The sequence below is a fragment of the Anabas testudineus genome, chromosome 3 (genome assembly GCF_900324465.2).
Source record: "Anabas testudineus chromosome 3, fAnaTes1.2, whole genome shotgun sequence".
Classification (NCBI taxonomy): Eukaryota; Metazoa; Chordata; class Actinopteri; order Anabantiformes; family Anabantidae; genus Anabas; species Anabas testudineus.
The window spans coordinates 25624681-25650137 of record NC_046612.1 but is presented as its reverse complement, the minus strand read 5'-3'; the positions used below and the strand labels follow the sequence as shown (position 1 = coordinate 25650137).

The 25457-nt window shown below is 40.6% G+C and overlaps 1 protein-coding gene across 1 annotated transcript; it reads right to left on the bottom strand.

The window, feature by feature from the left end:
• Positions 1-6104: 6104 nt before the first annotated feature.
• Positions 6105-25241, bottom strand: vstm2b (V-set and transmembrane domain containing 2B). Its single transcript, XM_026378590.1, has 5 exons — positions 24742-25241; positions 24102-24289; positions 23232-23261; positions 22166-22604; positions 6105-7061 (listed from the first exon to the last, which is right to left on the bottom strand). The coding sequence occupies exons 1-5, from the start codon at positions 24833-24835 to the stop codon at positions 6973-6975; spliced, it is 840 nt and encodes a 279-aa protein (XP_026234375.1). The 5' UTR covers positions 24836-25241; the 3' UTR covers positions 6105-6972.
• Between the last annotated feature and the right edge of the window lie 216 nt (positions 25242-25457).

Here is a 25457-nt window from a genome sequence, read left to right as displayed (position 1 = left end):
AAAACTAAAAATACATGTTATAATCCATATTTATGCAACAGCTCCTGTGACCTTCAGGCTAAAAAGACTTGCTTAAGCCCTCCTCCCTTGGCCAATCCGGTCTGATTGGCCAGCTCATGGATAACTCATATTTTGCGAACTTCAGATACTGTGAAAAGCATAATATGACTATGATTCTATGAAGGAAGTTTTATTCAGTTTAAGGATATAGGGACAGAGAGTGTTAACGTGACAAATAAAAAATGCAACTTGATTTGATATGTGTTCTGATAGGAGGTTGATAAAACAAGATTACACATTATTACACTGCAGTGTATTCACTGTGTATTGTCCAGGGATGTACAGTACAGTAGGAGCTTCTTGCCATAAAACAGGATGACATTCCTTCCACTGTGTGACCTTACCTATTTTGTTTTAGAGCCATCCCTCCAGTTATTCCATGTTTCTGTCTGCTGTTCTACCCTGACACAACAGAGTCAAGCCCCAACACAGTGTCCCGCCCTTCTCTGGCATCATACCAACAGGCTGACGCCCCTAGTGCCCCAACCAGTGAGGATGATGGAGACATTTTCTGAGAAGCCTCTTACATCACTGAGACAATTGATTCCAGACGGACGATTAGAAGTGACAATAAGGTGAAAGGCTCTACATCATGTGGAGATTTAAAGGAGGCCTGCTGAGGCCTGATACGTCATAATCAGTGGTTTTAATAGAGGTGGAAATGCATTCATTATTTTATGTGAATGAGCTTGTTGGGTATTTTATTATCTTGGGGGCTTACTAAAATGGTGTGCCACTTAAATTTAATTCAAAACAGTCTTGTACTTTTTCATTTCAGTTTCATTTATCTTAATACAGCAGATTGTTACTTCACAAGATTTAATTACGTAAGATCAACATGCACTGGGATACTAGCCTTTCACAGAAAATCTGCTTTCTGGCAGAACGGTTATACAGCAGGACAGTCAGAGAGCACGCCTGAAAAAAGTAATGACAGAAGTGAGTAATGAAGCTTATAATTCTTCCTCCACAGATCCATCATTGAGATTAAGGACTGTGCTCTTTATTACGGTCTTAGGTGGCTCTAAAAAGAGCCTTTGTGTTTTTTTAGATTAGGGCTGGAAAGAGATTAGGGTGTCGGGCTCTTTGGACGTCTGCCAAGCCACTGCACCAGCTGGAGAGGAAAAGTAGGTTGTTAAATTCTCCCTCGCTGACATCGCCTCATTGATGGCATTTTTGCTACCCTCACTGTCACTTTACTTCACTGCTGGATAAGGCTCTGCAGACATGTTGCCAACATTTGCATTGCTGTAGAGATTGGGTTCTTGCTTTAAAATATCCTCAGTTACCTACTGGAGACTGTGAGTCTGTAATTATGCATTACAGTACATAAACTGTAAAATCCTTACTTCTGCATACGCAAACTAAGGTCACTTTGGGTTAATAATGTTAATCATTCAACAACTGGCAAGACACTGAAATTGATCCTGTATGCTCTATGAATATTTCATGGTATAATAATATAACTGGTAATAAAACCAGTAGCTGTAGAAATATGTTAACCCATAAGAACTCAGACCAATTTCTACTGAACAGGACACAGTTTAAATAAAATATAAATGAATAAAATAAAAAACAGTTGGACACCGGTGTCACTGTGGCGTTGAACAGGCTGTGGACAGACTATATTTTTAAGACCCACTGACAGAGTCAATGCTTTTATATTAAGAATAGAGAAGAATTATCAGCTGACCCTGTGCACTACCTTCTCAGCAGCAAACAGCAGTTAGTTAGAGGCCAGATAGTGGACGTATTGGAACATGTAGCAGCCAAAGAGAGTGATATTAGTAAATTAGGCAATAGTAATCTCTACAAAGTATTTAAAATCCATTTCCATTTTTGATCTGCACAATATTTGTCAAAAGAAAATGGCAAATTAAATCAAACATTATTCAATGTTGCAAAAAAAGAAAAAAAAGTGAGAAATGTAACTTTTTTTAGGGAGTGTAGGTGTTTAAACACCTACAGGTCTCTTCTCATTAGGTTTAGTCAGACATGTCTCCAAATCAGTACTGTTGATCTGTATGTACGTAATGTGGAGACTGTTGCTAACCAACAACAACAAAAAAAAAAAGGTGTTAATGATGAACACTTTTTCATTAGAGCTGTAGAAGCTAGCGGTGCCATGTCCACCCCTGCAGCTCATGCCTCACTCTCTTTCTGCAGCTTTTTACTCTCTAAGTTTGTCACAGTGGAGTTTTTACTTGAGATTATGTTGTCCCCTGTATGTCTGCTCTAAGCAGGCTGAGTATAATCTAGGCTTGGTCAATGTCACGAGCAAGAACAAGCTCAAATGCGTCACATGTCTGCAGCCTTCAAGTGGGTTTTACTGACAAGCAGAGAAGGAAAGCCAAGGATGGGAACAAATGTGAGTATCACTGTTGGCCTGACCCCTCCACACAGTCGTCAGCTCAGCTGAGACAAAAAAAACAAAACAAAACAAAACAAAAAAAAAAAATCTAAATAACTCACACACTTCCGTTGTGTCAAACTGTGGATGAGTGCAGGTTTGCTGATGATATCTACTGGTCAGGAGTCTGTGGGAAACCAAATCTATATGTGCCGATTCACATTTGTATGCTTGGAAGCTGAGTGCACAGACGCACATCTGTTAGTGTTTGTGTGTGTGTGTGTATGTGCACCCTGCCATCCCCCATGTTATCCCTTCTGACCTTGTTTAACCTGGAATTCAATCAGATTTGTGCAAAGACCGGAGGGCCCGTCAGATGTGTCAGCTTCAGCTCGCCACAGACTTCACTGCCAGATGTTCACTATGGCAGCTGCCTCACTGCAACTGCTGCAACTACCTCACTGTTAATTTCTGTTCCTGTGCATGCCGAGCTCCATCTCTCCTCATCTTGCTCTGTCTTTGTATTCGTAAATATGCATACTTCTTTGCACATGCAGAATTAGTCCAAATCCAGTCCAGATGAAGCTGCGGAGCTATTCTGTATTCCTGTGTTGAGAGTTGTTCATAAAGGAGTGCTCCCAATTTCTGGCAGACAGATTTAACTTGTGGGTAGATGTATCTCAGCCCGCCGGGGCGGCAAGCTTACCCACCAAGTCTCATACTACAAGGTAGATGAAGCTAACCAAACAAGGATGGGTTTTCCTGAAGCATATTCATGGCCTACCTGTCACATACATCATAATGACTCTGCAGGATTTCCGTGCAACACTTCACTTCTCCAGTATCATGGCAACTCACATGAACAACATAGCATTTAGTTCTGGCCACCAACTCTCTGTCTTCTCCTCTTCTCCACCTGCCCCCCAAGCTGCCATTCTCTCAGAGTTAGATTGAACACATGTAACTAATCCCTTTCCTTGTAGCCACTTATAAAATGAGTATGCATACTGAGAAATTAGGAAATCATTTACTGTTATTACCATGATAGTGGTGTGGCTGTAGCTGAGTGGTCGTCCACCAATCACACAGTTAATTGATTACCAACTCTTTTTCTGCATGTATCAAAACCTCCATGGGCAGAATATAGATACAGATACCCAAGGTGGCTCCCGACGGCTTAGTTCAGTGTCTCTGCAGCTCCACCAGTGTGTGAATGTGTGAAGGAAAAGCATTATTGCTTTGAGTACTTAGAGGAATAGGCCTGTGCCTGGAACAAGTCCCTGTCCCGGAACAGAAACATAAACATGAAAGTTCGTGCTTTGGGGCAGAATGTGGAACAAAGTCAGAGGTCGACTGTAACTGAGGTGTGACTGCTGTTCCAAAATATTCCTGAGAAGCCAGAAAGAAATAACATGTTATGGTATTTGTAGAGATGAGATTATGTTGTTGCATAAAAGGACTAATTTCAGTTTCATTTGCACCAGAATATGTGACTACACAGAGAAATGACAGTTAGAAAACTCACTTTATATCATGAGCTCCTTTTTTCAGTGACACACTGAATAAAGATAGATACAGTGATAATGTTTATAACCTGCTCAACAATTGCAGTGGCTCAGCCGCTGTCTTATAACTGACATCCGAGTATCCTGTCCTGAGGCCTTTCTAGCTGTACTTGTTTTTAGTAGCATGTTGCAGGTGAGATGAGGTGAACATCCTCTTGATGCGATATCACTCGACACGCTGTGGCTTATGTAAGATCCAGGTTAGTCACATTCTCTTTCCCTCGCTTGGCCTTTGTGAGATGAGATTATCGCAGCATTGACTCTGCAGCCTCTGCCTCAGCCCAACATGACGCTCTCTGGCCGTAGAGTAATCTGAGAGCTGGATCAGAAAAAATGGAAATCGAGTTTTTGTGTAATGCTCTGGGAAGCTGCCTGCTGAGATCTCTATCTAACTTAAGAATTCATGCTTTAATGACTTGTCATAAGATCTTTATATCTCCCAATCTCTTGGCAGGAATCTCAAATGACACTCACAGGCTGGACAAGAGAAAACACCTAACTTCTGTCTTAATGTTCAACCAGCTCCACCCTTTAGCTGACTGATACATCATCCTTTAAGGATGACGACTCCCTACTAGGCTAATGCAATGGAAACAAAAAACACCACACCTGAGAGTCATGCCTTATTACAGTCAACAACTTGGTTACACCCACCTGTGATGCTTCACAATGTGAATTTTACCCACATTCAGAAGAACAAAATAATGTGGGTCAACACTGAAAACAGATTTAAACCTTTGCCAACTTCCAGCAGATCTGTGACTGTAGCCAGGCTGTTTGTAAGGAATAAATAACTGGTACTAATTATGAGCTAAGGCTCCAACGAGTAATAAACTAGAAGCAGGTGTACTAACATGTTTGCTCTTGGTAAATTCTGTTGCAGTTTTGCTTTTTGTGGTCATTTTGCATATAATCTTTTAAAACAGCAGTTCAGATGACACATTAGCAGCTGCACTAACCAGTAAATATTGTAAACAACAGCGGTCCTTTGCAATGACTACCGTCAATTCTTTTTCTTTGGTTTGGACTTTATGCTCTACACTCTACAGTGTGGAATTATTTTTACTCATTTGTGTGAATGAACCACAAACACATGCATTAAAGAGTCTGAAACATGAGATCAAGTGCAACTTTGTGTGAGTGTTCCACAACAGATTCACAAGAATCAAGACAAGAATATAAAACATATGTGTGTGTGAAGTTTGCATGTTCCCTCTAGTGGGGTTGGTTCCAGATGCTCTGGTTTCCTTCCACAATTCCCAAGACATGTAGTTAGCTTACCTGTAGATGTGGAGCTCCTTTTATACAGAAACCCTGCCAAATTGTCATGTGTCTGACTCTTTGCTAGCACAAAGGGTCATGTAAACATGTGATAACATGTCATCAAAACTAAGAAGAGAGGCTATCTGTCCAGGGTGTCGCTCGCCAGTCACCCAGTGAAAGCTGGGATCTGCAATTGTGAAAAGCAGAATACTGTAGATCAGTGGTCCCCAACCCCTGGGCCGGTCCGCAGGTCAATTGATACTGGGCCGCACAGAAAGAATACATAACTTACATTATTTTCATTTGATCTATTATTTGATTCTGAACTTTTGGAAAATTACCGGATTCTCTCCGCCACATCTGTCAATGACTCACTCTTGATCCATGTCAAGATGCTTACCACGTTCACGTATGTTACCTACATCCGCTACCTTGTTAAAGGTAACACATAATACATTACAGCTAAATTGAAACCCCCAAGCGGACAAAATGAAAAAAAAAACAAACGTCTTTGGAAAGTTTCCTTGCACAGGGTAAAAAAGCCAGTGAGGAGACAGAAGAAGAGCCTGTAGATAATAGATAGATGGATGTGACTGTAGAGCAGTGGTTTACTTTTGCCTATTCCCACACTGGTTCCAGTTGCTTCACTGGAATAGTTAATTATTTAATAAGTTGACTTCAGAAGGACAATCTTTGCAATCCTGCAGTGAAGCAGAGTTGTCCCTGCCTAAACGTTGTCACCTGCGAGTAATGAGGATTAATACCAGTCATTTCCTGTTGTATGTGACTCTCTTTGATTAAAAAAATGCATTAACATATGAAGCAGTTGAAATCTACCTTTTATTACAAAAACAATAAAGCTTCATCTCAACTGCCGTTTGCCAAGTTACCAATAAATTCGGTTTGTCTCATAGAAATGAAATGTCTCACTTTGATCACCGTAGATTTAATAAAAATAAACATTATTGGAGGTGATTAACAACAACTATGGTAAGGTGTGCCTCATCTTAATCAAAATATATCAGCTTATTATTTGATGTTGAGATGATGAAACACAGCTATGAGAAAAGAAGTGATTGTGTGTTTGTGTGTGAGGGGGTGTGACATAACACACGTTGGACTAACACACTTGATGAACAGTAGCTCTATATAATGTAGAGGTCTGACATGGCTACAGAAAAAAGACAGCGATCAACCGAGTCATGCTGATCAAAGAAAACCAATGAAAAGAAAAAAGCAGCGTAACACGCAGGTCATGTCTTTCATATAACTTACGACAGTGACTATGTTCAAATCAACAGTATGTGTGTTGTTGAATGAACAGGAATTCACAGTGGAGATGCTGTAAAGAAATGTAAGGATGGAGTGTGTGAGGAGGGCCGTGCATGAAGCAGGTGCAGAGCAGAGGCAGAGCTTCATGTGGCCCCACTGAACAGGCTGTGTGTGGATCATTAGTGATGCTGATTCACTGTAAGCATATTTCTCTTCTCCACACTGTCTACAGTCATGTAGCTTCCACCTCATGTCCGAGGAGCATCCTCCTTATTTTAATCCAGCCCCTTCCGCCTCACTTCTCCGTCCTTTGCTGCGTTGCTTTCGCTTCCGGCAGTGACGTGTTGCATCGGCATACATCAATTGAATGTGACCCTTTCTCCCTGGTGGGCACTGACTGCTGCTTGTTTGGTTTAGAAAGTGAGAACGTAGCAGGTCGACTTAATTTTGGTTGAAGTGTCCTCAGTGGGCCAACAGGAAGGGGAGGATCTTATGGAGAAAGAGGAGAGTAATGCAGAGGAGGGGGTCCACGGTGCTTATGGCGCTGCAGCCTGAATAAAGGTGGAAACAGAAGAAAATAAAGAAAGAAGATCAACAGACTGATCAATCAGAAATTACATAGTGGTGGAAACCTGCTCCAGTAACACTTTACAATAACTGATTTCTTTTAATTCAAACAAACTAAGATTGATATCAATCACTGCAAACTAAAATTCTGTAAAATGCTAATAACAATTTATTTGATGGCTACATACAGTCTATGACATCATTCCATGTCAACCATTCTCACCAGCTTATTTCAGAAAGACAATAGCACACCCCATTCTACATGTATCACAACAGCGTGGGAGATTCCAGGTACTAAAGTGGCCTCCCTGCTGTTCAGACCTGAAACCCCCACTGCAAACACTTGCATTAGGAAGTAAAAAACAGGACAAATGAGATTCTAAACAGCTCAAACTGTAAATCAAGCAGTAATGGGATAAGCAATTGATCTCAGTTCCCAAACACTGTTTCTAAAGAAGAGGTAAAATAGCAGAGTAAACCTGCCTATGTCCTAACTTATGCAAAACTTGTTGGCATCAAATTCAAATAAATTATTTTTTTCAGTTTCAACATTTCATATGTGCCTTTGCTTTTTTCACAGTTATCAAATATAGGTTTGATGTTTGGAAACTAATACATTGTGCAAAATGTAAATAAAGTCCCAAATTTATTGGAAACTTGAGTTTAAGGTAGAGCTTCATATAAAAACGTCTTTTTCGCTTAGCCCTAAGTCAAAGCAACTTGCAGCTGATTTTCCACCTAATCTGACATCACATATAACATAGATCAACCATATTTTTATTATTCCTAAAGTGACAGTGACAGTATTTTTTTAATGATTGTTCTCAATAAAGACATGAAAGATCAGATTTCTTTTTGTGTTATTACACATTGGCATATTGTATTTGTTAATACTATTTAATACAAATATTTTACTTAGATGGAGATCAGAACACATTTTATGTCAAATTAATGCAGAAAACCATGAATTGCAAAAGATTCACATACTTTCTTTTGCCACTGTAGCTCCCAGATGTAACTTTAGTAGCAGTCCAGCATGCGGATCAGACGAACTGCTCTGTCAGTAAAGCAATGCAGGGAGCACAGTGAAGATTGCTAAATCCAATTACCCAACTGACACGTGTGACACCATCAGTATTATCTAATAGAGCTGTGTGTCACCCTGCATAACCTCCCTGTGTTCTCTCTGCTGACTGCCCATGAAGACAGCTCCATCTGTTAACACATCTGTACTTCAGCTTACAGTGTGGGAAAGATTCAGACATCTGTATCCCATGATTAGTGATGTGTCAGTAACCTTCCTAAAGCTCATTATTTGAGTTGTCCAACAACAACTAACTTATAGTGGTAAGGTATTTCAGTGTGTCATAACTTTAGTCCTGGAGGATTAAAACCATTAATAAGTAGGAAAGACTGCTGCAAAAATGTCTGCCTCGACAACTTGAGGCAAGAAGACTGTTGTTAAGATGTCTGTATTCAGGTGTTGGAGACAACATGCAAGATTGACTGTTTTATTAAAAAACTGAAAACTAAACAAATTTTATTTTAAAGCCTAGATATTCTGGGTAGTGGTCATCTGCCTCATGACAACCAGTCAAGTTGCACATCACATGTATGTCCATCCAGGATAATATTTTAATTCATTTATCAATGCGTGCAAGACATACCAAAGACGTACCAAAGTACCCTCAAGGCAGACCCGAGGTATCACATTCACAAAAAGGGGATAAACGTGATGTCATAATGACCATTACTTTTAACCTGTTATAGAGAAAAAACAAATGGAGTCACAGGTCAGCCAGCCATGCACTGGTTTGTTCTAACTGCTGTATACTAGGTGTATAATTATGGATTACTGCAGTTCAACAGCATTAGTGTGCTTTAGGAAAACGTTTAACTGAACTGAAATAATATATATAAAATCTAATTCTACATTGTTTTAAAAAATAAAGCAAAGCTCTGCTAATTCAGAACTGCTGATGCACTGCAGAAATTGTATTGTCACAAAATGGCAACATTTAGGCCTCTTAAAGGTACCTGCCCTGTCACACTCTGTCCAGCAACAAGTAACTCAGCAACAAGGCATGAACAAAACCTCCTACAGTCTAACGAAATCTTAACATGACATCTACTGAAATATTCACTAGTAAGATTTACACTCGTTATGTCCACGTCTGGGAATTTATTGCCCCTACTAGGGATGAAAACGTTGCTGGTTACTGGTTACTGTTTCACAGTAAAATTCCTGGTAAAAACGGTGGTCAATTAGTATCGTTTGACAAGCTCCCCAACTGAAGGGTGAAATAAAGTCTAGCAGACTCTGTTCAGTAACTTAACGTTACATCACTACAAAGTCTGACACCAACTCCTGTATGAACTCACTCTCCCGTGAGTCTTGCTTGTTATCCTGTTAATTTGTGGATATTCCACCTGCATAATTCCTTCTTCCTGCTCGGAAGAACAGTTACGAAAGTCGAGGCTGACTGAGAAAAACTATACTGGAATTACAGCTGGGATGGTGATTGTGACTGTAGCAGTATCTGTGGTCCAGTTATTATTCTGATTATTTCTTAAAAACTCACTCAGCAGACATATACTACATATAACACAGTCACAATGACATGTTACCAGATGCACTTATTGCCACTCTGCATATAGATATTTAGCCATCATAAACCAGCAGGTACAGTCAGAAGCATAACAACTGGAGCACATACACAACTGTCGTCACAATCCACAGGACCATTCCAGATCTGAGACCTACAGTGACCTGCAGCCTGTACGCTTCTTCATCAAGTAACAACTAGGTTCTGCTCAAGCTCTATGCATTATTTGCTGTAGCTGCAGGGGATCTGCCACTCTGTTTAACTCTATTGAGTGTTTCATATAGTGTTTATTCATACTAATAATACAATAATAACAACTGGAGCACAGATATGGCTACAATCACAATCACCAGCAACATCCCAGCCATAATCCCAGCTAAAGTTTGTCTCAGTCAGCCTCTGCAGTGCTGGTTATATCCTCCGTTAACTGTCTCCATCTTGCTGAGTTACAGTGGTTCTTGCTGCTCAGCAGCCACAGCTAAAGGTGAACCCACTCTCTGTGGCCTACTGCATGAAACGGGCTATACCAGGGGTGTCAAACTCAAATTAGCAGTGGGCCAAAATTAAAAACTGGGATGAAGTCGTGGGCCAAACTCATCTTTATTGAAAAATCAAGTGCAATTGTGAATGTTTTCCCATCTCTCCAGACATGTAGTGTTGAACCTTTTCTTATGGAAACAAACTTTAGTTTTGTTTAAACATTGAATCTGGAGCCAATAAAGATTAACTTTATAAACAAATGAAAAATTGCTTGTGAAATAAAACACATCAGTGGTATTGTTTTCTTATTTAAATGAATAAAATTATTATTATGTCTCTATCTGTAGTCTTTTGAGTTCCTTTTTAATGAAAATCTTTTTCTCTCAGGCCAAAAACAAAACAACCCAAAAATGAATGAAATGAAATGAATAATGAAAATGCAATCTTTCAACTATTACCAGTCCATGCCTTGGAGTAGAAAAAGTGCATAAAGACAGCATTCATTCAAACTCAGTTTGCTACACTCTGATTTACTCTGATGCACATTGGTTCCAGCCAGATACCTGGCATCTCTTCTTAAATGCAAGTGCAACAACGTCTGGGGTTAGGCTCTGAGGTGAGGAAATCCTCAAGCTGTCTGAGTAAAGGTGTTCACTCAGATTTGTCAGATTTGGGCCCGCGGCCCTGACTTTGACACCTCTGGGCTATACTATCAGAATAAATAGTTGTGAACCAGAGATAATCATATTGCCATGGAACACAAAAGTAGCTTTAGAAAAATGTCACTGCAGTGACCCTTAATGGGCTCCGTACCTGTCAATACAGCATACATGCAGGTTTTTCTACTTTTATTTAATGATATAATAAATAAGTGGCTTTCTGTAGCTTATAGCTAAATTCTTTTAGAGAGGATATTAGTCCATTAGTGTGACCTGTATTAGGGGTGGGTGATGGAAGAAAGAGATATATCTCGATTTAAGTTTCACTGTTTCTGTCAAGCTCACAGCTTCCTTTTTACTCATAAGTAAAATGTGGAGGTGCTTTAATCTGTTATTTTTGACCGTGCTTGCTGACATTACAGGCTCTTCCATGTGTGATATCACTGTGTCTCTTCGTTTGTCTTTTTTTTTTTTTTTGGTAAGACATGGCGCTGGAAAGTGGACACTATAAAGTCTTTTGTTGCGTTGGTATCACACTGGTTGTTTTATTAGAGCCACCAGCACTTGCTTAGGGTTGTTAGGTCTTGCACTGTGTGTGTTCTAAAGGATGATAATGCTTCAGATAATAAGAGGATGAATGGCATCACCTGTTTTTGAAGCAACAAGCCTTTGACACAGTTTGCAATGCAAGCCACTTCTCGAGTTTAATTAGTCATAATATTCCCACAAAAACTGAATTTCTCTGAACCTCTTCTTTTCAACATTACCTTTGCCTTTTGAGCCTTGGGATTTTCTTTACAATGCTGTAGCTCAAGCTTCTGTTAACATTTTCTGTCATAATTTTCTCCTGCTACATACATACATACATACAGTTGTCAAAGCATTAGCACATGTTGCTGCAGACAGCTGATACTATGGTGTCAACCTAACTTGACATGGCTGTAACCTTTTCAGCCACATGATTAGTTTGCGCAGCACTACTGTCATTATCATTGGCTTTTCGTATCAAAAAACATGGATGGAATGGGTTCTGTTGAAGTTATAATGGCCAGTTGTATTGAGGAAAAGTTACTATAGGGTTGATATCTTTTTTTTGGCCAGCTCTAACTGTACAACACTGAGTCTTAAAAAAAATCTGAAATATGTCGGCACCATAACATACAGAGAGAAACTACTCAGTTTACTGTATTACCAGGCTCATTGTAGCTATGTCCCTGTCTTCCCTGTGTGTAGTGAATGCAGTACAGAAGACAGACTGTGTGTCAGCAACAGGTAATAATAATTTAGGTCATTTGGCCCCAATCTTTGCTGTCCGATCTAGGTTTAGGTCACAGGGGTGATTAAATCCTAAATGTCATTAGGCAAGAGACTTGGTACACCCTGGACAGGTCTCAGCATAGGGTTGAAATACAGAGACAGACATACATTTATACTCACTCCCTACTCACATTTAACCTAACTTAACCCTTAACCTAACATGCATAACTTTAGACTATGGGAGGAAGCTGAAACACCTGGAGAAAACCCACATAGACACGGGGAGAACATGCAGACCCAGAGCTGTGGATACACAGAAGTTCACTGCAGTGCACACCATCTGAAGCACTAGCTGATATTTTGGTTATTTAACATTTCTTACTGCACCCAGATCCAGGCTTCACTAGGTTCCTACAACACAACACAATCACCAATATTCGCACTCTACTGAAAACATGAAACAACATTCTGTGCTGTACATCAACCCTGACACCAATTGTTTCCCCTTCACAGCCCGTTGGCCCTCTGTAGTTGTTTTACAAAGTGTGGACCAGCCCCAAAATGCCCTCACATTCCTAAAACATCCTTTCACCAAGGTCTTGCTCTCTGTGTCTGTCTGGTCCTCTCAAATGTATCCATTCAAATACATACAAACACAGAGCCCTTGCAGATAAGAGACCACAGCAGCTGTCAGGCCAGATTCTACTGAGAGACGCTGAGATCCTCTGTGTGTCAGTCTGATTCTGTCTCAGTGAATTTCATCTTCCTGTCCTTACCCCAAATCTCATAACAGCATTTACTGCAATATTACGGCTGTGTAACAGATAGTGGAGCCAGTACACATTATTGAGTGTGTTACCTGCGACTGCTCTCTGTCTGCATGTTGAGATGCTGTGATAATCATGGAGAAAACATCCACCCACCAGGATCATCTCTGTTAGTATATTCATATGCTAATGCTCTCACTAATGAAGGCATTGTTTCTCTCTCTTATACATTATACTTCATAGCCCTGCACAGACTTTTTTATTAATTTGTGAATGACATCCATAATTTCTATTGTTTAATGAAGGCAAAGTTAAATTAGGACGACTCCTTCATTCTTCATTCATTTGTTTTCTCTTCTCTACCTCTATCCCATGTCTCTTGGCTCCCCTCCATCCACATGTTTCTCTCTGCTCTCTGTAATTCTGCCATTATTATAATGTCTGAGCAACACCCTCGTAGTACTAGATAACATTATTATCCAATCCCAAAAGCAAGTTTTGCACATCGACCAGTTTCTACTGGTCTCTCCCCGTTTCATTAGCAGAAAAAAATAAATCAACCACCCACAGACCGCTGAGACTGAGACACACACTTCCTGGTGGTAGAGTCTGTGTGTCTGCATGAATTCGGTAATTACAGCTGAGAAGACACTTGTCTGACCCCAAACCAGGAGGTGATAACAACTTTGCCTGTCTGTGGTTTCACTTACTTGTGCTAACTCTCCTTAACTCTCCAAGGTCATATCAAAGAAAGTTTTCCCCTGTCTAGCACCACAGAAACTTACTGATGCTGTGGCTGAAGTTATCTGCTCTTCACAGAGAAAGGGGTACCAGTTTCTTCATCAAAGACATTTTGGTGGACCAGCATGCACTGCAGCCACAAAACACATTCCAGCTATGCATTAATCTCAAGAAGAAAAGCTCTCCTTTGTGTTTCAAACAAATCAGAATGTAATGGTACTAAGGCAGCTCTCAGTGATGAACATAAGACAAGCAGAAGCACACTCTGCTTCATGCTTTGAACTGTATCTTCATGCTGTAATGAGAACCACTTTTCATATGTCACAGTGTGACTTGTTAACTTCCACAACATAAGTACATACACACAACATTAAATAAGTAATGTATTAAAAGGTTAAATTAAACAAGTATGGTAGTAAAAGTATTAAAGGCTAAGTAGGTGATGAGTCCTACAGTGTATGCTAAGCTACTCATGTAATCTAAACATCTGCAGTGCTGTTGTTTGCACATTAGAAACCAGACCATATGTTATATATATTATTATATTATATATTCTGTTAGTGTTTGCTTGATGCATGACTGGATACTTTCCAATTCCCAGATAACACACCTCTCAATTAAATAAATATACTATAAATCCTTTTGCATTTATTTCTCAGAACTGTTGCTGCAGATCTCATTTAGCTAGTCACTAGTAAGAGAGTGCAAGCTATAGGAACAGAGAAGAGGAGAAGAGAGTGCAGAGTGAACATCTGCCCCTCTGGTGTGAATGATAGCATTTAACGTTACCATGTCAACTCCAGCCAACACTTGTCAGGATCAATTCACCAGCTGTGTGTCTTAAATACTTGCTGCCCTGATAAATCGACTGCATGTGCATCACAAAATATGAGTGCCAGTATTTGAACTTAATTACTCAAAATAACCACACCTACTAGTAGCGGTGATACATTACAGTTGGCTAGCCAAAGTTCAGTGCTTACCGGTTCATATAAATATTTGTTTTCTGAAAGAGTTTGAATGACATGACATTCTGCACCTAACTTCCTGTTTTGGGCTTTTATTTTGAATTTTCAATTCCTTTCTGTCAAGAATTAATTTTCACCTCGAGGCAGCACCTCTGACACGCTCACCTTGCCAGATTGTTGTGAAGCTCATGCTAAAAACACTCCAGCCTTTCTCTGTGACTTCTGTCCGTCTTTTTTATCTGTCTGTCATTCTGTCCAACTGAACCCGTTTTCTGCTTAGACTTCACCTTTGCTGGCCCCTCATCTGACCTGTAAGAGCTCTCTTTGTCTTTGTTGGATAGTGGAATATGATTTGTTCAACTGGATTTGTGCTGACTGTACTGTGAAGAGGTTTTGGATTGTTTATTGGATTTGAATATTGGACAAGCAGGCTATTACAAACAAATTAATGTATAGTAGACACTGCAAGTGTCATTAGATGTCGGCAACCAAAGATCACATTAAGGGGTAATTTGGTTTCATTTGACCATATTAAAATACTGAATATACAAACCACTATCAGTTTTTCATTATCTGAAGTGCCTATGAGAGCATCTGAAGACAAACACCTTGCTTACATGATATTTTCCCAATTTTGCACGCTGATGAGAAGGCACTGAATGCAGCATCAACCTCAGGAGAGTGACAGAGAGGCGACAGAGAGGCTTATCAGTTACTGGCCAAGGCCGCAAAAGCTCAGATAAAAAATGAAAATATGGGAGGGAATTTATGACACCTGACAGCTTATCTCTCACCTCCCCTCATGTCCCACCTCCCCTATTAATTGTTTCTGCCACTTAGTTAGTTAGTGGCAGTTGTGTGACATTGCAGAAAAGTGACAGATGCTAGCATCTCCCCCCTTCCTACAACACTGACTGTTATTACTGAGGATAAGGCAGCAGAGCTGAGCATGAACATGAGGTAATCCTTCAATTTTGCCACGCTTTTTGACCTTCATCTGTTGTCAGATACTTAGAGCAGATCAACTCATAGGACACAGGAAAAATACCCAATATGGATTTTCGGGGTTCTTGTGTCTATAAGAAAGGATCAGTGAGCCACTTGTATTGTACATGATCTAGTTTGGAACAGACACCAGGAGCCAGTTTAGCTGAAAGTCCACTCAAGAACTCAAATGTGAAACTATCAGATCACACCGCAGCAATATTAATCAGAGAACTCTTGAGATTCAAATCTGCACTGGCTGGCTGAATGCTACTTAACTAAAAGTAAATTAGTTTTCTTCTAAATTAAGAGTAATTAAGCAGCTGCCAATTTGACATTGGCAGATATGTTATAATAACCTAAAACACTATAATAAAGTAATAAATAATCCTTGACCATCACAACTACAGCTTTACCCCAGGTTAGCTTCATTTTTAAGGTAATGTAGCTCCACCTCCCTCTAGGCCCAGTCATTAGAAAGCACGGGAAGTTTCCTCACAGTGTGAAAGGCCAGACTCATGCAGGCTAGGAAAACTCCCATTTTTCAGAAGCTATTAATGTGATTATCTGTCATAAGCATGTGCTGAGCTAAAAAAAACATGAAAATAAACTACACCATACAGACTTCCACTTCTGTTTTCCCTCTCAATCTATGGTGTACTCTGTATCCTGTTTCAAACTCTAAATGATGTTTAGATGCTGGAGACTAATTAAACCCAAGACACCATGTATTTGTTCCTTTGTTCTGCATTTTCCCTTCAGGTAGAAATTAGGGTGTTTTTATGTGTTATTTTAAACACATCCCCCTCTAATTCAGCTAATTCCCCCATGATTAGGGTCTTCACTAGAATTCAGAATGTGAAGTCGTTCTGAAGGAACTGCCTGTTTGGGTGTTAAATGCTGAGAGCAGGGTCGGCTCTAGTGCTCTACATGAGATAATGGTTTGTTGATTTTAGGTGGGTTTTTTCATTCTTCCACTGAAATAGGCCATGTCTTATCAAAAAAAACATGACTTTAATGCCTTGTCTAGACCCACATTACATAAATCAATTTTGTCCTGTATTGTTAAATGTTGGAAATTTAATCAAAATACTGTTACGTGAGTCTGAATTGCTAAGTACAATCCTCCTCTAGGTTTGATTCCCACTCTTTTATGTATTTTTGAGCGCACAGTTTAGACTGTGTACCAATAACACTAAGAAAAAGTCGCCAGATTTGTTGCTAATCGCAAATGACAAATAAGTTGACTTGTTGGCAACAATAGTACAAATGAAACCTACCAACAGCAGCAACAACCTCTACTCTTTTCCTTATTGACTACGTTTTCTTTTTTTTTTTTCTTTGAGGGCTTGCAGCAGTGCCTCATCTGAAAAAAAGAGCTGACAAAAAAACAAAACATAGATCAAGTTCCAGTAAGACAAACGTGGAGGAAAAGCGATTTCATAGACGCATATCTGCACTTAGGATAAGAAAAAAAAAAAAAGATTCATAGGCTAAGGTAAATTATGTAGAGCAAACACAGGATTATCTGTCTTAAGATCTGAGAAAAGAACTGTTCTGTGATTTGCCACTGGGCTTCAGCTGGATGTAAGTTCACTCCACCAATCATGTCCCCGGACAGATTTCTGCAAGGCTCTACAAGCATCAGCATCTGTGATTTGACTGTGTTTACACGTTACATCAAAACCAATGGGGAAACAAGCTGTTTTCCAAAATCCATTTAGATATATAGAAACTCATAATTAATATGCAGTCTGCAGAAAACAGAATGAACAGAACATCTTCTGGTGATATATCCACTACTTTATGTGCACAGTGAAGAAAAGGTTTTTCTGATGGGAATCTGGCATAGCTTGTTCTCAGGTATGTCAGGTCCCTGTGAAAAGCCTTTGAATAACTGATCAAAGAAGGTTTCCTCAAATATATTGTATTTAGAATTCTGATTTCCATATATAAAGAAAAAATAAAACCAGATAATTGCTTGATTGTCCTTTTCAGTATTTCATGTAAAAAAAATCATATATTTTTGGTTTTCTCATTATTGGATGGCCATTGTTTCTAGTTTAGTCATTTTAAAACAAACTTTTACTAGTTGGCAAGTATATGGATCATTCGTGCTGGATACAATTGAAACCTTATTTACATTACCTGAATTACCACAGTGGAAGGCAAAAAAAAGAATAATGAATAATGATAAAATAAAAGAGACAATAATAATAATAATAATTGCAAGAAGAAATGTGATATGTGTTCCTTTTATACTTATATATTTATTTGTCCTTGAGGTTTGTCAAAGTTGAGCTGCTTAGGTCAAACCTTTGAAAGTTTCCAGTTTATTTATTCAGTGGCTATAACAAAAATCCATTAAGCCAATGACATAAACTTAGGGGCAAAGAGAGTGTGAATTTAATCTAAGATGTAGTGTGAAACAAGTCCTGTGTGTTAGCTGTCCAGTCAGCTGAGATGAGTAGACAGAAAACACAGCCAAATAGTTTAATGATTAAAATGAAGCTTTTTAATCCCACCAGCACGTTGATGTTCATTATGTGACCAACGCACTGGATGATCCTGTGTTATCTGCTTCATTAAAGTGAGTTTGTACCAAGAGGCTCTGAACACGAGGTTTGTTATTAATTGAGATAAAATTAAAACTGTGATTTAAACATGAAGTGGCTAAACTGTCAACACTTTAATGTGCTCCGGTGAACTCATCAAATCAGAAGGCAGCGACTGGGACGCGAGTGGTGAGAGCAGAGAGGAAGCAAGGCAATTAAACGTGTTAGAGCTGCATCGCTGGCTGCACACTTAGACCAACATGTATTCTTCATAGTTTGACAGTGACTTCATTATTGTGATGAGATGCACAGTATATATTCTCTGTATAGTTCTCTTTTATTGCTACCAAGCTGTGTGCAGATCTGCAGAAAAGGGAAAATGTAGGACCTTGGGTGATATTCAATGCATTCCTCTCAGTGTGTTCTTAGTTACTATGTCTCCTGCCTTTAATTTAGTTGGCAATGATGGTTTCTTTGGATTTGATTTCTTCTTCAGTCCTTGTGAAATCTTGGTCCTGACTAGTGCATACAGACAGAGGTCCTTGATTTGGAGGAGTGCCCACTACAGATGTCCCAAGCTAATTAAATTGATGAAAATGTCATATTTTCTTTACTCTGTGTGACTCTGGGTGTTTTGTCCATTTAAGCTAAGTGCTGTGTAATTAAAGTTAATTAAGCTAAACCTAGTATTGCATGAATAAATGTATGCCTTAAGTTGTTTAACAGTGCAATGTGTTTTCTGCTTACTAATGTACTAACAATACTTTGCAGCGTCGCTAGCCTGAGAAAAACATTCCTAAGGTTAGAACAAAGTATAGTATTTCGTATCGTATCTCAGGCTGGTGGTGTTGCAGCACTGCTATACTTCATAGCTGGGATCCACAGAGCAGCATCTTTTAGCATACAAGAGTAAAAGTGTATGAGTGTATGTATGAATGTAGAAAATGATTTGAGTACACTGACAAGTGACTCTGAGTTCAGACACTGAGGTTGCCAAACTTTGAGGCTAAATATTTATCAGTTGCAAATGTTGGTATATAAAACATTCAGCTGGCAGCTTTGCATTGTTAACCAGTGGGGCTGTGCCATATGCTATTATCTATGACATATAGGGAAAATTTCTTCCTGCAATAGGAATCCTGGTATATTGTCAAAATCTTGTTATTGACAGTAGCTGCATAATGACATATTTGCATATGTGCTGTAAATCAGCGTCCCACATGAACAAACAGAACCAGCATGCTGAATTAACATACTTACTGCTCTCAATCACTGTAATATCACTCATATCTCATTTTGTCATTTACATAATTACTTCAAGAATATTGTGAGATATAGTGATATATTTTTAAGTTAAGTGCTGTACGCTGCAGTTGCTGTGATCCAGACTGTGGACAAATGTGGTTTCAGTTGTCACTAATGAACATTAACTCTGTGAAGTACTCTCCATGACCAGTCTTAGCATATGACAAACACTGTACTCTGTAAAATTCTGTTTCAGACATTGTATTCTTGTGCTTTCATTCATATCAACAATTTAAGCATATAAACTTGATATTTGATTTAATATTTACTATTTAATTAGTGTGTCACATTAAGTAGGATACAGCAGCTTTTTCAGTATGTCAGATACATATTTAATGAAATGAAAAAAAAAATCAGTTTGGGACATCCCTACATCTCTTTTCTACAGACCAATCTGCGATGTAGATGAAAGTAGTGATAAGTAGTGCCTACTTATCACTACTTTCATCTACATCTACTGTTACTGTAGTGTATGTCTCCATTACAACCTACTACTGACTAATGTTATAAAAATATGAACAAAGCGGGATGAAGGCACAAATTTCAAATAAATGCTTACGTAATTAAATGATTAATAACTGGTCATGCATTCTTGTGAGCAGAAACATCAAAAAGAGCCACATCTTAGACAATTTAAAATTGCTGAACTTGTCGTGCTTGTAATATTTTGTCATCAAACAGCTAATATCATGACCGTCACCTCTTTAAAACGACAATGAGAGGCATTAAGCGATCAGGCCTGACAGTCCAATAATAGAAGCTGAGCTTCTGACTCTGAGGTTTTACATGCTGCATCAGTAATCGCCCAAAATACAACCAACAGATGTAGGTTACATAAATGAACAGTGGACACATGGCCTCACAACTTCTTTGTTAATCACTGGCTTGGTTTTGGATGGGGGCTTACTACAGAGCAAACACTAGCAGAAGGATGAAAACTGTGTGTAGTAACAGACAAGTCTGGGTTTGTTGCAGTTTATCACTGGATGTGTGCTCAGAGCCTGCATGACATCTGGGCCAAAGCAAACTGATATAAGTGACCATTTCTGTGGCCAGATACTGTATTTTGCACTTCACTGCACCAGTACGTCTGGATTCCACCACAGGGTTTCCTCATTATAACTGTGATGCTTGGAGCAAATACAGCTGTCTCAAAACAAACTGCGTCGTTAGTACCTGTGCTGATTAAACACTGCACCTTTACCAAGTGTTTCCAAGTGTCTGCCATCATTAAAAAAGATGAGCACACATTACTTCAGCTCTGCTGATGAAAACAAGTCACATTTCTTTTGGCATAACACTTAAATATCTACTCTATGTTGTAGTGTTTGTTCACACTGTGGCCAAAAGTGAAGATCAAGAGAAGCAAATCTGCTTCTATGATCATTCATGCCAACAAAGTTAAATGATGATTTTATTATTTTAAAAATGGCCAGTAAAGATCACATTAGATCAAGTGTACTTCTATGCACTTGCATCTATCTGTCCATCTGTACAAATACAAAATAGTTTTGAGTTCATTTGTGATTTAACTAGTGGGCCCTGGTTCTGATGTAGAGTGGGCCTTATTTCCAGACACTACCAATTTTTCAGACAGCTGCACATCCACATAGGTGCTGTGGTATCAGTCCTGATAAAGTCGTGTCCCTTGTCCCTGTGAGAAGCCTTTGAATAGCTGATCAAAGCTGTGAGAGCAGTGGACTGATACTCTGATTTTGAAATGACACAGCAGCCTCATACACACAGAGAACAGCAGACATCAGGCCTTTCAAAGACATCAAGTGTAATACCTCAAGCATCTCTGACAAGCCCCTGTCATTTAGGAACATAATCTCAGCATGTGGAAGTAGAAATGATGGAGTCAGCCAAAGCACAGACACACATCATCTCCACACGTGGTGTCTGCAAGCCTCAGTTCTGCACAGTGTCTGTGATAGAGTCTACCCGCTGCCTGGCTGCTCCCTGCATCAGCATCAGCCCCACAAGCCTCTACTAGATTTCGACAACTTTTAATTATTCACAAGTGCGTTTCATCAAACAGAACTGGGACAAGGAAAAGAGCTATGGGGAGGTAGATTACAAGTCTCCACTACAACCCACCCCCACCTTCTAGCTTACTCCCTTCACCATACCATATACCAAGCCTCCAGCAGAAGTAGTCATAAATTAGTTTTAAACAAAAATCAACATAAATGTTCCCCTGATTTAAAAAAAAAGAAAAAAAAAAGATTTAATTAAAGTGGGTGATCACATTTATATTATGGCATTATAGTATGTACGAATGCATATTTATGCATATAACATATTCATGTGCTTACACACACTCACGTACCCACTTTTTTTATGATGAGTGATAAAATAACACATAGATAAAGAACACTACAGAAGAAGATCAAAGCTCAGGAAGACAGTAGCGTTAAAGCTCTTTCTTGGAGTCTATTTGCTGTCGGTCGGCAAATGAAAAAGGTTTGTCACATATGTAAACTCTGTGAAAAGGTGGGCAGCAATTGTACATTAATAAAAACAGGAGTGACAGTAGCAGATGATCACTCACTTACGAATTATGTCACTGTGCATCTTTCACAGAAATACAAAGACTAATAGCAGCACATTTCCTCTGATTGGCCTTACTGAGAGAGCAGCACATCAGCCACATACACATTGATGACCTGTCAGTAAACTACAGGTGGTTCCTCCCTTCTTACGCCACTAGGGGTCACTGTGGCTCTGTGTCAAAACCCCCACCCCCCCTTTACAGCAACTCACCAGCTCCATACTGCTGCCGGAGAATGGCTGTGTTCCCTGGCAGCGGTGAGGCTGACGACTTAGCCACCGAGGTGGTGGTAGTAGAGATGGAGGGAAGGAGTCCAGGCTGGGCCTGCTGAGGCACCCGGTGCTTCCCTTGCCCCAACCTCTGACCTCCCGCCAGGCTCTGGCTGGGCTCTGACGTGGCCCTCCCTGCTGCACCCCCTCCCAGAACTGTGTTCGCATTCCTCAGCGGCCAGCGGTTCTGGATGTGTGACACGGCCTCCTCGGCCACCATGCCGTCACCCGGCGTGACACGCAGGGAGGCGTGAACCGTAAATTCCTGAGTCTCGTCAGCCCACAAGTCAGACACGCGGCACTCGTACACCCCCTCGTCCTCCTTCTTCACCTTGGACAGGCTGAGGCGGTGGGAGATGGCATTGCCCTGAACACGCACAGTCTGGAAAAACAAGGAAAGAATTTGAACAAACACAAACACATTATTCACTAGCGTAATGGGTGTAGCTTCATGTTGCATGATTGGAGGTGGAGGCACAGGCATTAAAAAATAAAGTAAAGACTCATGACTGTGTATTAGCTGCTCAGTAGACCAACACATTAGTTCTTACTGAGCCTCAATTATCCCTAATAAGGACACACTTCAGCAGCACAAATTCAACATATTATCAAAGCTCATGGCGTGTTTAACACTGACACCATTATGGAGGTCTGAAAGCTTTACGAGATAAAACATGTGTGAGGAAAGTGGGACAGCACAAAGATGAACAACAGAGGCAGTAATGAATCAATCTGATGATTTAAATGCTAAATGTTGTAATGTGTAGTGATAAATAAACTTTTATTCAACAGTAATAAACATATTTCTTATAATAATAAGTATACAAGCGTGAATTGTAATAATGCAGGAACACTACTGTGAATGGACAAACATTCACACAGGAGCAGTATCTCCATAATGGAGGAATTATTACATTCTACCTGTTATCGTGTCAGGTGTTTCTGGTTTAAGGCTTCTAAAAGTCTGCTAATCAACAGTCTTCAATCAGCAAGGAAAATGGACACTTACACTTATTTTTGTGGCTTCCCTTGGAACGACCTGGAAAAAGAAAGCACTGTGAATTGCATGTATGTTCATCAAGTAGAAAATGTGCATTTCTTTATTTGATTAGAGAGAGAGAGGGAGATATGGCACGAGCAGAGCCGCTTGTGTACGTTTCTGAAAGCCGCCATTGATAGCCCCTCTCTCTCGCCTGTTCCTCTGCTCCCTTTACCCCCGCTGCATGTTTTAACATGCTTAAATCACTGAGGGAAATGCTGCCGCTGTGATCGTCCACCGACACTTCCAGTGACTGAAAAAGACATGTCGTGTTGTCATGCTGAAGGGAAAACTAATTCCCCATTGAGTCCTGCCACAGTGTTCTCTCACAATGTGTTTTTTAAGCAGCAGGACCTGAGAGGAATGTAATAGTGTTGATAACCAACAAGTGCCCTTTTCTGCAGTCCGAGTGACAACCCCCCATCCCGCCCCGCCTCATCCTGAGTGATGCACACGCTCTCTGGCTTCTGTCTGATCATAAAGACTGACAAATGGTGCAGCCAAGGTCAGAGACATGTCATGAAAATGTTATAATAAGTTGATAATCTGCACGACGCATCGATTTAAAGAGAAGCTTACACAAACAAGAGCTTCAAACACTGGAGGTCTTTACTTTTAGAATGCAGAGACACTGTCTGTGTAAAGCTCATATCAGGAGACTGTTTACAGCCTGTGCATCTGCACAGTGCATAAGCATACATGCACGTGTGGCAGACATGCAACTGCCATCCATGATTAGTTTAGTGGCACAGGTGTGTGGGTCATATAGGGTAGATGTAACAAACAACACACACACACACACAGTTCCTCTGTTATGTAACTGCCAATGTTGCAGTATACCTTGACCCTGTTTGCCGGTGCGCTGATCTGCAGCTCGTGGGGCAGTTCTTTAGGCACGTCCTCCTTCAGGTACCACCACTGGATCTCCAAAGCCATGGGCGCTGCGCTGACGGCCTTGAAGGCGCACGGCATCTCCACATCCTCTCCCTCCCCCACGCTCACATCTTTAGGGACCTCAGTAAACGCAGCTTCGGTTATATGAAAGGGGGAGAGGGAGAGAGCAGAGAGAATAATGAGCGAGTGAGTGCTGTTCTACACCTCCAGTAAGAGTGAAATCACAGAGCCGGGGTCTGTTTCGGGGTCATCCGTTTTCATGACATCACGTAGACCTCCTCTATTTCAGCTCAACTCTTCTAGTCCCCATTAACCGTGATTTATGGACTGAGTTGGTTTTATTGGAGCACCTGTGACCCATAATCTGCCCCAGGCTTTATTTAACCAAATAATCAATTCTCCATCCTTTCCATGATACTGTTTCATGGACCCAGCTGGGACCTTTCATGTGGTTCTTGGAATTCTCCAAGAGGAAACTGGCTCCTGCGTGCAGGTGCCATTTTCTTTTTTTTTTTTTTTTGTAAGCCACAGTGGACGTTCAACTATTTCTCATTCTCCATTTGCTTCCTCTCTGGGGTTCACTTACCATTTGCACAAACCATAAATGGCGAAGTGAGGATGAAGTAGTAAAGGAGGCTGTAGAGTCCCGTCTTCTCCATGTCACAGTGAGGCTCGGACATTAGACGGTCATTTGACCTGCGGGGGGTGTCGGAGAACTCCAGATACAACCAGACAAGAGCCACGGTCCAGGGGAGGCCGCCGCAGTCAGCCAGGCTACATGTGCAATCCGAAGGTGAGGTGAAGCATCATTATAAAGCCCATTTCAGAGCGCTCACAACCACAAGTGGCGGAATTCAACAGACTAACAGGTCTAAGAAGTGTCGTGAAGCCCTCGTTTATTCCCCGCCGAGCGTCGTCGTCTGGAAGAAGAAGCCGAACTTCCCCGTGAGCGGCACAAACCCGCTCTTCGTCATCCCCGCGAGTCCCCGGCGACGGAAAGCTCTGCCGGGCTCCGCTCGGACACCCATCACATGAGCGCCCCTCTGTGTGAGACAGCGAGTGCGTGTTTGGAGACAGAGAGACAGACAGAGAGACAGAGAGACAGAGAGAGACAGAGACAGAGAGAGACAGAGGGACAGAGGCGGAGAGGACGACTTCTCCACAGGCTGTTCGCGGTTCCCTCCTCTGCCTCGCGCCCTGCTCGTCGCCGACCTGAAGTCTTCCCGCGGATTGGTGCGCGTCGCGAGCGCATCGTGAGGGAGCGCGAGCTGCTGAGCGGAGGTCTCTCTCTCTCTCTCTGTC

Coding starts and splice junctions, on each gene's coding strand:
- vstm2b (XM_026378590.1), bottom strand. CDS start 24,835: ATGTCCGAGCCTCACTGTGACATGGAGAAGACGGGACTCTACAGCCTC. Junction 24,290..24,741: donor ATTTATGGTTTGTGCAAATG/GTAAGTGAACCC, acceptor ATATAACCGAAG/CTGCGTTTACTGAGGTCCCT. Junction 23,262..24,101: donor CACCGGCAAACAGGGTCAAG/GTATACTGCAAC, acceptor TTCTTTTTCCAG/GTCGTTCCAAGGGAAGCCAC.